This window comes from Schistocerca nitens, chromosome 6 (genome assembly GCF_023898315.1).
Source record: "Schistocerca nitens isolate TAMUIC-IGC-003100 chromosome 6, iqSchNite1.1, whole genome shotgun sequence".
Taxonomy (NCBI): Eukaryota; Metazoa; Arthropoda; class Insecta; order Orthoptera; family Acrididae; genus Schistocerca; species Schistocerca nitens.
In genome coordinates this window covers 685,016,646-685,029,767 of record NC_064619.1, presented here as the reverse complement: position 1 = coordinate 685,029,767, position 13,122 = coordinate 685,016,646, and the positions used below count along the sequence as shown (strand labels likewise).

The 13,122-nt window shown below is 46.0% G+C and overlaps 1 protein-coding gene across 1 annotated transcript in view; it reads left to right on the top strand.

The window, feature by feature from the left end:
- LOC126263216 (UDP-glucosyltransferase 2-like) overlaps positions 1–13,122 on the top strand; it is a 95,086-nt gene that overhangs the window by 72,357 nt on the left and 9,607 nt on the right. Inside the window, exon 5 of the mRNA XM_049960285.1 lies at positions 5,780–6,023. Within this exon, the coding sequence (XP_049816242.1) occupies positions 5,780–6,023 (244 nt within the window). The remainder of the gene's footprint in view (positions 1–5,779; positions 6,024–13,122) is intronic.

Genomic DNA, 13,122 nt, shown 5'->3' with positions numbered 1-13,122 from the left:
AATCACGTAGGAAACCTTTTCACACGATTCACCTGAGTCAGCACCACCAATGCACCGCCCTTTAATAGTTGGTGTTCATATCGCTATTCCGTGATTTCTGTCTCCTCAATGTCGTATGTGATGTCATCTTTCTGTAGTGCGATGATGAGAAGAGGGACGGGGTGAACAACACTTTGCTTGTGATTCTTCAACCTCTCCCGGCGTATTTCTTGCTCGAACAGTCCACGGGTGTACTGCCGGTCCATAGTGTCCAACGGGCACAATATTTCGGCTATCAGACATGTCGCCATCGTCATGTGCGCTGACGAATTCGGTCCGCGGTCCGCGCCCACGGGGGAAGGGGATTTCGGACGGCCGTCCGCCCTCAGGAGCTCAGTTCGTCAGCGCACCTGACGATGACGGCATGACTGATCGCCGAAATATTGTGCCCCTTGGACACTATGGACCCGCAGTACACCCGTGGACGGTTCGAACACTTAGCTTGTCCTCTCGAATGGCACGGAGGGAGTCGCTGGACTTAACGTCCAAATCCGGCGGGCGGATTATCATTAACAGTGTTAGGAGGGTTACCTGTCTCCAGTTGTGAACAAACTTCATGCCTCAAGTACGGAATGGTGATTTACGGTATTCACCCAACAAAAAGCCCACTCCTTGAGACACTACGGAGAGGTTTGGAACTTAGTCCAGGACAATGGCGAAAAGTCTGATGATCATATGTTTTACGCCACCGCCTCACAGGCTCTTGCTGACAAATACAGCCGGTGAAAGTTTCTTCCAACGCCAGAATTCAAGTCGGCTTACCTCTGAGTCTGGCGGCACCACAGCGACGTGATTTTGCGTCCTCGGCAACGAAGGTAGATGCTAGAGATAGGGTATCTGAATCTCCACGCCGTGGATATTCCTGCGGTATGAGGGTGCTCAACGATGTACACTTAGTTGAGAAGGTCTTGAGATAGCGTATGCAGATATGCAGATGACGGTAGTACCGCGTACACAAAATATGAAAGGGTACTGCACTGGCGGAGCTGCCATTTGTGCTGAGGTAATTAATGTGAAGAGGTGTCCGACGTGATGATGGCCACACAGACTTGGAACGCGAAACGGTAGTGGGAGTTAGACGCAAGGGACATTGTGTTTCGGAAATCGCTCGGGAATTCAACATTCCGAGATCCACAGTATCAAGGTTATGCCGAGAAATTTCATGCATTAAGTGTCAGTACGGGCAATGCATTGGTCGACGGCCTTCACTTAACAGCAGAGGCGTTATCCTATAGTAGTAGTAGTTTGGTATTCAGCCTTTCGGCAGGTCTTGTCATGGCGTAAGCCTCTTCCACTTTTGTCTGTCCATAGCCAGTCTTTTCATTGCAGAATATTTGTCTCCTTTGATATGGTTCAGCATTTGATATCTTCTTCTTCCTCTTCCCCTTTTTCCCTCCACCATTCCTTCTATTCCTTCCTTCAATAAACAGTCCCTCCTCAAACAATGTCCAATCCAGTTCCGTTTTCTCTTTCTGATGACTTTCAGCATGTTTCTTCTCCAACTCTTCTTAATACTTCTTCATTCTTTACCCGGTCTTCCCATTTCACTTTTTCCATTCTTCTCCATATCCACATCTCTAGTGCCTCCAATCTTCTTTCATCTTCCTTCCTCAATGTCCAGGTCTCCGCACCATATAGTGCAACGCTCCAGATGTAACATTTGGCAAGTCTTTTCCTCAGATCTTTTTTTAGTGGTCCACAAAGTAATTTCTGTTTCCTCTTGAATCCTTCTTTTGCCATTGCAATTATTTTTCTAATTTCTGTTGAGCAATACAAATCATTATTATTACACTTCCCAAGTAATTGAAGTTACTCACTTGCTTTATTTCCTCTCCCCCTACTTTCATACGGCATTTCTTCCCCTTTCCTCCAATTACCATTATTTTCTTATAGTCGTCAGTGCTAATAGACAAGCAACACTTTGTGAAATAATCGCTGAAATCCATGTGGGACGTACGACGAACACATTCGTCAGGACAGCGCGATCTAATGTGCCGATAGTGGTTACTGCAGCAGAAAATCTACGCGAGTGCCTTTGCTGACAGCACACTGCCTGGACCGCATATTCTGGGCTAGTGACCATATCGTTTGGACACTAGACGTCTGGCAAACCGTGGTCTAGTCAGGTGAATCCCGATGTGAGATTGGTGAAACCTGACGGGATTACGGAAGTGTCCAGTTCCACCCGTCTGTTTTGAGACCCATGACGTCATCAATATGGCGGAAATGGCTATTCTAAGCGTCTCCAATATGGCGCCTATGATGTCACTACGTACACACTGCAACAAACACGAAGATACGTATAAATAAGACAATAACATCTCCCTCCAAAAATAGAATCAAAGTAACGGGGCTGCCGCGGGAAATTGGGGGTTTTAGGGAAGGGACAAACTAAATATAACAGTAAAAAAAGACACACCACGATCCCAAAACACACAAAATGACTAAAAACAAAATTACAAAAATCTACAGGAATAGGACACTTCCCTTGACATATGTAGGTCAACCACAGCTGACAATACCAAAACACGAGTAAATCATAGCTATTGATACCAACACCTACAACTACGAAAACCAAAACCATAACTACAACACGTCAAACATTCAAAAGTCAAACATCCCTTCGTAAATTAAAACACATTCAATACACAATAAATACACAAAACGTTACAACTCGAGAAAAATAGACCCCAAAAACCAATTATTTACGACCAACAACTTTCGACGCTGCAAAGTGTAGGTCGGCCATCCCAAACACACACACACACACACACACACACACACACACACACACACACACACAGAGGGAGCCATAAAACCCAACAAGACCACATCTACAAACATAACCAACTCATAAACTCTGCGCAGTAATGACGTCAGAACACCCTTACGTCATGGGTCAAAGCAGAAGGGTGGAATCGGAAGATTCCGTTGACCCGACCTGACGGTAGAGTTCGAATATGGCGCAGGTCTCATAAAATCATGAACTGAAGTTCAACAAGGCATTGTGCAATCTGGTGGTGACTCCATAATGGCGTGGGTTGTGTTTACATGGAATGGACTGGGTCTTCCGGTTCAAGTGAACCGTTCACTGACGGGAGAAGGTTGTGTTTGGCTACCTATAGACCATTTGCAGCCATTCATGGACTTCCTGTTCCAAACAACAATGGAATTTTAATTTTTGGCAATTCGCCATGTCACTAGCCACAGAACATTCTGAACAATTCGAGCGAATGACTTGGCTGCCCAGATCGCCCGACGTGAATCCCAGTCGAACATTTATGGAGCATGATCGAGAGGTCAATTCGTGCACAAAATCCTGCACCGACAACACTTGTGAAATTATGGCCGGCTGTAGAGGCAACAGGGCTCAGTACTTCTGCAGGTTACTTCCAGTGCCCTATTGAGTCCATAACACGTCGTACTGCTGCCCTATGTCGGACATAAGGAGATCCGACAAGATATTACGAGGTGAGCCGTGCACGGCTCGCGTTTGTCTCATTTATTGTTTGTCCTCTTCTCTTACGGTACTGCCACCTCGTTTTCTTATTCCATTTCCTGGCGTCACTAACTACATGCCTTACTTGCGCGTGAGCGGCAGCAGCAGCGAGTATCGATAAGTACACTGTCGTAACATCTCTGCAGTATTTCCGGGTCGTCGTGTGTCTGGCAGTCAGTTGGAGACGGACCAACAGTGCAGTTGGCACGCGGCAGCAGTGAAGTCAGGGACAGAGCGCCGGTGGGGCGCCGATAGCCAGTGCTCGCCGACCGCTGGCGACACACATGAACTGTCCGACGAAGGGAGGTTGGAGCGGGACGGCCGTTGGTTGGACGTTCGGTTGGTCGTCTCATCGGCCGACGTATGTTTGGTTCTTTTACCAATTCCTGGCCTGGGCAGTTGGTCGGTTGGCGTGGAGCAGCGAGGAAATATCCGTGGCGCGTAGTTTGACCGAGCCCACTGGCTGTCTATATGCGGTATCGAAGTGTGTGGTGCTGCTCCCATTGCTACGAGGTTCGTGGCTCACCGATCCTGGGCATTAAAGTTGAGTTTTGACTACCAGCAGGCCACGAGTGTTCACGTTGTGTCGTTTGCAGTTCGTTGTCGGCTGTTGGGATATTCCCGCAAGCAACAACATGTGTTTTCAAGTTCGCAAATTTTAGCCACCCTCCGGTGGAGTTTAACTGTACTTTGTTATTCAAACTGAAGTGCACCAGCGGAATCTTCTGCCTTGTGACCGTTAACGTTCCGGTTACCTGCCCTGGCCGTTGACGTAAATTCAGGCACTGTATTTTCCTCATCGTGTTGTCGTTGTCCAGCACGGTGTGTAGTTGGACAGCTCTATCTATAATTGGTTGTAGGCGCCAATACCATCTACATTGTTCCATTGAAATCCATGTTGTGTGGCGGTCGGGTGAAGCGAAGGTTATCTTGTTCGTGGGTCTGTTGACTGTCTGTCGGTTGGGTTGTCGTCGGATCGACAATGGTTGGGCCGACTGCCTGTCTCACCTAAGCGAGCGTTAGTGTTTGAATTCCAGGTCGACCGCCTGAACTTCTGAGCGCCCTTTCGTGCACTGCCTTTTCTTGTTTGTTATTGTTGTTTGTACTTGTATGTCTTGTAGCCGATTTTTAGATTAAGGTTGTTCAAAAATGGTTCAAATGGCTCTGAGCACTATGTGAGGTCATCAGTCCCCTACAACTTAGAACTACTTAAACCTAACCTGACACACATCCATGCGCGAGGCAGGATTGGAACCTGCGACTGTAGCGGTCGCGCGGTTCCAGACTGAAGCGCCTAGAATCGCTCGGCCACAACGGCCGGCTTAAGGTTGTTTTTGCCCTTAAGGCGTCAGATGGTATGGGCCTTCAGTCTAATTTAAGAACTGTTTTACGTTAAGCCTTTGGCATTTTTAAAACTAATGTTATTGAGTCTTAAGTGTTCTGCCTTCAGCCGATTTTGAATTTAAGTTGTTTGCTCTTAAAGTGTCAGATTCTTGGGACCTTCAGCCCATTTTGAATTAATCTTGTTCTTCTCTTAAGGTGTTAGATGGTTTGGGCGTTCAGCCTAATTTAAGAACTGTTTTGCGTAAAGCCTTCGGCATTCTTAAAATTAATGTTATTGAGTCTTAAGTGTTGGGCCTTCAGCCGATTTTGAATTTGTTTGCTCTTAAAGTGTCAGGTTCTTTGGTCCTTCAGCCTAATTAAGGAACTGTTTTAAGATAAGGCTTTGCCTTTTAAATTTCTGATGTTGGTTGAGTTTTAAGTTACTGGCTTCCAGCCATTTTTAATGGTCTTGCCCTTAAGGCATGAGATTGTACGGCGCATTCAAGCCGCTAATGAAGTTCCAAAACTAAAAGCTGTGTTTTTTTTAAGAAAATTTTTTCTTGGCTCCTGTGATGTTTGATGAAATATTATATTGTATGTTGGAATGTAACTGAGAGCCGTTTATTTTAGCCCCTTTCCGCAACTTAAACTACCTGTCCTATCCTGCGGGTGAGGTATCCCATGGTTTTTATCGGCTCATTGTATTTGACACTGCGCTTAGTGAGATAAATGCATGGGTAGAATTACCATAAGTGTTAGTACGAAAGGAGAGAAAAATGGGACAGACTCGTTTCAACTTGCCCAAAGCAGCGGAGTTTAGCCTACTAGGGGATACTCTATCAGAGGTAGAATTTTGTTTCCTGTCATTAATAACTGCGACAAGTGGAGAAGCTGAAACTAAGTGTGTATGTGCGACAGGAGCTGCAGCAGTTCCTGGACGGGGCGCCCGGAGAGACCGGCGCGGTGCTGTTCACGTTCGGCTCGCTGGTGCGGGCGGACACTCTGGCCACCGACAAGCTGCTGGCGTTCGCCGAGGCCTTCCGCCAGCTGCGGCCGCAGCGCTTCGTCTGGAAGCTGGACGCGGGGGCGGCCGCCGCCAGGGGCGTAGCCCTGCCGGACAACGTGCTCGCCGCCACCTGGCTGCCGCAGTTCGACGTCCTCAGTGAGTGGCTCTCCCCTCAGCAAAGTGGAGCACGCGTAGCGGGGCGGCGCACGCGTGGAGCTGGCAGCTCAGTCAGCTACGAGCGTAAACACTTCCAGGATCGGTCACAAGAACACGGGTCATAGCAGCACTGTATTCTCGAGCTTCCCGCATTTTCTGCACTTTATAGACCAATGTGGCTTTTGTGATGAAAACTCCGCCCGAACAGGCCATGAAGGCTCAACAGTATCGACCGGCTGCCGTGTCATTCTCAGCTCACAGGCGTCACTGGATGCGGATATGGAGAGGCACGTGGTCACCACAGCGGTCTCCCGGCCATATGTCAGTTTACGAGACCGGAGCCGCTACTTCTCAGTCTGCGAGGCGCCGAGGCTAGCAGTGTATTTAACACTTAATTCTTCCAGAATCTTCATATGGAAATGATGCTCTAAGCCCCCCCCTTTTCTAATTCCGAGTTTTGCTGTTCCACATGCATTAAGAAGAATCGCGAACTGACTGTAATCGACCCTGCAAGTGGAGTAGAAAAGGGTTTGTCGCCTGCAATAATTTAATTTGATAAAGGAAAGTTTCACTAACATAGTGAGAAATGAAAGGGTTGCTTTACCGATCCACAGAATGAAATTTCTGTCCAAAATAACAATTTGATTTATTATGACTAAACTCAGAATAATAAACAAAACACATGAAACATTTGCAATGTGTCAAATTGAATACTCAAATAAATGCTGTGAAGGTGAAGCTGTCCATAAACTAGATTATGACATTTATGACCAAGTGGTATGTGGAGCCAACTCCTTGCAACTCAAATCTTAAGAGAAACACCCAGCCAACCCAACATTAATTTTTGCTACAGTAGTGAGAACTTATACAATGAACACCCAAGACAGAACCACGAAAGAAAAGACGGGAACAGGCGTTCTCTGCTGAGCTCTGATTGTCACACAGCAAAATTCCCTGATTTGCCGGTGCTGCGGACATACATTACCAAGCTGTCTTCTTAAATGCAAGAACACGATCTGGCGTACCGGAGGCGATGGCTGGTTGCTTCGACGTCCTGTCGTGGTGATGATAATGTCGCGAGTACAGCCCGAAACAAATTATCCTGGTCTGGTTGTTTCAGATTAAAGACTTCCTACCAACACAAATGCGCCTCTGAGGGATACGGAGAAGGTTCACTATACAATCACTGACGGTACAGTGATTCATTTTAATAAGCGATGTCACACAGTAACTCCGATACAGGCAACTTTAGCCAAAACTGCTCAAGACCGACAACATAGGCCGCTTGTACGCAGAACGCTCAATTGCCAACTGTACTCGGAAAGTTACGTTGAATTCGAAACTTCAGCAACTTCGTCAAACAGTTACAATTAAATGAAAGTATATTAGACAGCCAACGGAAGGCAGGCTGTCCAGAGCAGCGAGAGCTCAGTCTTGTAACCTACTCCCACCGAAAGGCGAGAGCTCACTCTCTCAAGAGGACCCGTACTCGAAAACCGACGGAAATTCCACTCTATTGCCGAAGCACTACTATTCCACCAATGCAGATACTTGGCTTCGATTTCTGCGCCGATTTTGCAACGTCACGGAGCTATCCTCTGAGCAAGCCAATCACAGTTATGATTTTGCAGAAAACGCAGGAATTTGCCCGCCAAGACTGCCTGGGAACACAAGTCATTCCCACGCTTCGTTGGTAGCCAGTCAGAAAGTGTTTTCACTAAGTTTCTGCGAAGTAACAGAATCTCTAGCCCCAGCTGCTCCTTCAGGTGCGTCGCCCCCGCTCTTATGACAATGTCGGCGTCTGGAAAGCATCCACTCGACTCCCTCACATCCGTTGGCTTAACCCTTTCAAAATGAGCAGAACCCGCCTGTCACCAGACCACTCGGGTGACGAGAGACGCTGCGTGGGAAGTTCGCGTATGAAGGAATAGCAACTTTTCACCACATGCAATTACAGAGGAAAATCGAATTAGTCAGAGTAAGATAGAAATATGAGAGGGGGCTCATGCCACCTGTCAAGTCAAGTAGCTCCTCAGTTTGCCTCACAAGGGCTGCGTGCATGCCGCTTGCCAACAGCGCTCGGCAGACCATATGGTCACCCATCCAAGTGCTAGCCCAGCCCGGCATCGCTTAACTTTGGTGATCTGACAAGAATCGGCGTTACCACTGCGGCAATGCCTTTAGCTTCGTGTATTGAAAGTTGTATAAAATAACGTGACCAGTAGATCTGCAACCGGCAGAGCACGCTCAGGAAGAGCTGTAGTGCTGGTGGATGCTGGCGGGCACTGTAGGGGAAACGCCGAGTGCTGCAGAGAAACTGCTATACTCACATTTATTTCTAAATGTTAAATGGAGCCCCTCCACACACACTATTGCATGGGACCATTCAAAAAGATCTACTCTCACCCCTCCTTTGGTTAGTATCTAAAAAGAAATCTGCAGAAAATGCAACAAAAGCAGCGTTTCGTTTTCGCGTGGCTTTTTAACCACTTGAAACATGATGAATGGCGAATTTCGAGTAAAACCTACACATTTCTCCTGTTGCCATGTTAAAATTTGCTTCTTTTGCCAAAACACAGCTGAGTTTACACAGCCTCACCTCACTAACATTTTGTGCAGACGGAATTGCGATAGAATTTTGAAACACTGGTTTACTGAGTTTGTGAAGTGAACTAAGGTCAATATCTTATGAAAAAGCACATCCTAGGTACAAAAATAAACGTGTAATGTCGTTGCTTATGTTATGTTGTTCCAAAACCCATAGATGGCCGACGGCCGTTAAAAATTACATTACTTCATCGATAAAAGTCTGTGGGTAGTGGAATAACACGGTGGATAATCAAGTTTTGAAAAACCATACTACAAAAATACTCTTCTTTCTGTGTGCTATTATTTGCGAAAACGCCATTTCAGTATCACAAACCGTTTGTGAAATATGTGGGATGTTAAAGTTCCTGGCAGATTAAAACTGTGGCAGAAGTAAAGCTGTGAGGACGGGGCGTGAGTCGTGCTTGGGTAGCTCAGTTAGTAGAGCACTTGCTCGCGAAAGGCAAAGGTCCCGAGTTCGAGTCTCGGCCCACCACACAGGTTTAATCTGCCAGGAAGTTTCATATCAGCGCACACTCCGCTGGAGAGTGAAAATCTCATTATGTGGGATGCTTTCTCTCTGGATTCATCCCTGGTGCGCACGATCGCTAATGAGTGTGCTAATCATCTGAGTTTTCTCCAGATTGGTGTTAGATGGAGACCTCCACTCAAGACTAAAGAAAAATTCAATAGTATACGTTAGCTAAATTTCATATGTAGCACCATATTATGTAATATGCACCAAACGCAAAATCATAGCCACCCCTATTTTTCACTGTAAACTTTTTCGATTTTCGCGCAGTGTCTTACTTCCACACAAATATCACAATAATTATGACTACTACCCAAATGATGGGAACATTATCATGAAGCTGGCATATAAAGGTATAACTAACGCAAAAATGAAATTTTACCGAATACTGACAGGGCCTGCGCCGACCGGCAGAAATGGGGCAAACACCGTCGCTCTCCCCTTCTGAACAAACGAATGAACTCGTCCAGCGCTTAGGACGAAAACTGGCCAATGCGCATCGACCACCGTATCCTGCACGGTCTCTACCACTGTGTTATTCGTAATTACCTCTGGGATTTCGTAAAGTGACCGATCACAAACTACAAGACATACAGAAAGTGGAGATGTGTCAGTGGACAGAGCGTTGCGTCTCTCCCGAGTTTTTAACTCCTGTTACAGGTGATCTGTATTGGGACCGCTTATGGCACCGCAGATGTCAATGCGTGCACGCAAATCGTTCAGGCAGATGCTACGGGAAGAAGCGATAGGAGACCGGTTTGAAAATGTGTTAGGAGGGTTGCCTATCTCCAGTTGTGAACTAACTTCATGCCTCAGTACGGAATGGATGATTTACGGTATTCACCCGAGAAAAAGCCGTCAACGAATATACACCGCACCCCCAACTTTCGAGGAAGAATAAAACTAAGCTGCACACTGATTGAGAGCAGAAAAATTACCAGAAATTTGCTTTTCCTTACATGTAAGACGTAGGTACCACAGACTTTTTGTTGTAACATGATGGCACCGAACACACCGGTACCGTTTTTTCTCTTCCTCACTATTATTACTATCAGTACGGATATTTGGTTCACTGCTCTCGTGATCTTCATTTTCTTCCCACAGTTCGTTATCCTCGCTGCCATCTAGATCAGTCGATATACAGCGTTTCTTGAACCCCTTGATGACGTACTCCGATGTCATGGAGCATCATGGAGCAAGAAACCACTCCCACAGAAGACTGACGGATGGCTTCTTGCTTTTACCAGACGGTGTATGGACATGGCCTCCTTCCATGAACCAATCTGAATACATTTTTCAAATGCTTGTTTATGGCCACATCTAGCTCCTGCTATTTTCAAGGCATTCCTGCTGGTATTATGAAAAAGTCTGTCCTTCGTGCAGCAAATTTATCTTTTACTTCAGCAGTTAGATGTCCACTAAAAGCATGTAAACTAGCCTGTACCCCAGTTCAGTGATTCCATACAGCAGGCAGCCAGTCAACAATCAAATGCGTTGTCATTCAGCCGTTTACCTGGCAACAATCACTAAGCCCTTACGAAAGTTTTCTTTGGACGTAGTTTTTCTCTTCAGAATGACATAAGGGGGTAACTTTTCGCCATCGCCTGTAACAGCTAACACCACAGTCATTCTGATTATTATTTTTATTCCAGGTTCCTCTCATTCCAGGTTCCTCTCATTCCAGGTTCCTCTCATGCCTACTGTCGTACTACTCGCCATGTCAGAAAATAATGGCTTTTCGTCAACATTGAAAGTCTCGTCAAAAGGGGATGAGTGACACTTTCGCATATGGATGACGTACCGCTGGAAGTTTGCCAGTTTCTCCTCAAAATCCGTTGGCATTCTGTGTTAGCGTAGTAGTACTTCTTCGGAGAGCAAAGTCATTTTTCTATATCTACCGATGACAACTACCAATACTCGCACGGAATTTTCGTTAAGACTCTTGCGATTTCCGAGAACTTCAGTTGGATTATTTCTCGTGAGAGAGGTATCCCATATTTCCTCTTACCTTGCACGTAGGAAAGAATCTGCAAGTTCAGGATATTTGCCACTTTTCGGTCCACTCAAAGATTTTCTAGTTGAAACTGCCTTGCCGGCCGAAGTGGCCGCGCGGTTCTGGCGCTGCAGTCTGGAACCGCGAGACCGCTACGGTCGCAGGTTCGAATCCTGCCTCGGGCATGGATGTGTGTGATGTCCTAAGGTTAGTTAGGTTTAACTAGTTCTAAGTTCTAGGGGACTAATGACCTCAGCAGTTGAGTCCCATAGTGCTCAGAGCCATTTTTTTGAAACTGCCTTCTTCCATTTTTATTCTGAAGCAGCCTGACGTCGTCCAGTGCATACTTCCTTCCGAACTCTCTGTTGGTTGCGGTATACCTCACAACTGAAAGTTTGGAGCTTGCCTCGTAACTGCACCGAATTCCTTGGCTTCATGACACTTTCAGCTCTAAACGTTCGTTCAAATCGACATTAATCAGGCTTTCTTACCAGTGTCCAACTGAAACTGAATAATAGGCTAGTTAAACTATGTTGGTAAGTGGCAGAATATTGACGCCAATAAAATACCGATAAATAGTAAAATGCCTCGACGCCAGTTTCGGTTACTGACGCTAGTTGTGTGGACATCATTTGTTTACAAGGAGAGTATATACAAGGACAAGGGGACAAGGTAGTGGATAAGAGCCGCACCCTAACTTATCGAGGATGAGCTCTGGGTAAAAAGTGCGGCTTATTTTCGGGTCAATACGGTTCCTCCCTGTTTCTGACACGCGTGCCCCCTAGTGCTGCGCTGTTCCGGGACGCATATTGAGAAACTAAACTTCAAGACACGCTGTATCCACTGATATGAGTCTTTTTCTGTATGTCTCATAATATACGATCAGTAGTCTCCTGATATACCAGAGGTACTCATGAATAACCCTGTGCATCTGTACAGGCCAAGTTCGGAACGGCCAAGACGCTTGAGACGAAGATGCGTGAAAGTATAACAGTTACATTAAGATTTTTATTATGCCCCGGTCACCAGGAATTTAAATAAGTTCATTAGATCTACATTCACAGCGCCATTAGCAAAGCGTTAGCACGGCACCACAAGATAATGTCAGCACGTCTAATACGCTGGTTGTTTTAATACGTGACTCACAGTAATTATACCCACAAAAAAGTCACAGTGCGGAAGGAACACAAATCTGCCTTACGTTTCGCTCCACGAATGCGTTCCAACACCGTTACCAACTACCAATACGGCATACCGCTCCAACGTCTCCACCAGTCCCACATTAAAAGTGAAAGCCACCAAGTCTCCGTTAGAAGCGAACTTTGCCATCTATTTCTGCGAAGTGAGAGCTAGAGAATCCAGGGCAAGTAGTACACACTGCTAAGCCAGAACATCGTAACAAGCGCAAGCTAATCATTGAGCGGCCATCACCACTTTCTGACAACTTCTGCTATTTCCTTTTAACATTTTCTTTTATTAAATTCTAATTTTCTTATTTCAGTCATAATCTTGTCGATCGTACTTAACTATTTCTCTGTTTTATATACTTAGTTTTAATTACCAATATATTACTATAATTATGTCCTGTGACATGCTGGGAGAAAATTTGCTAGCCCCCTCCCCCCCCCCCCACCCCCACTCCCCGCCCGGGAAGACCGATAGGTGACCAACTGCACCAGTACTCTCTGATCGTGTGGTAGGATATTTCCAGGAAACCGCGGTGATCTGCAAATGGCACCGTTAGTTACCGCTCAAGGCATCTGCCCTGTCCGGCACAGTAACAAAACGCATAGACTCGAAGAGTCTAGTTTCTTTAACGTATTCTAACAGCTGGAAGAGACGATTGTATCGTTTCAACCTGAGCGCATGAATTTATTTGTAATGTCCAACTTTTTTATTTTCTTTCACAGTTCTATAGTATTTCAGAAATGGCAGCATGTTGCGGTTGCTCTGTTACCTGAATTGTGTCTTACCAGTAAAGGGTAGAT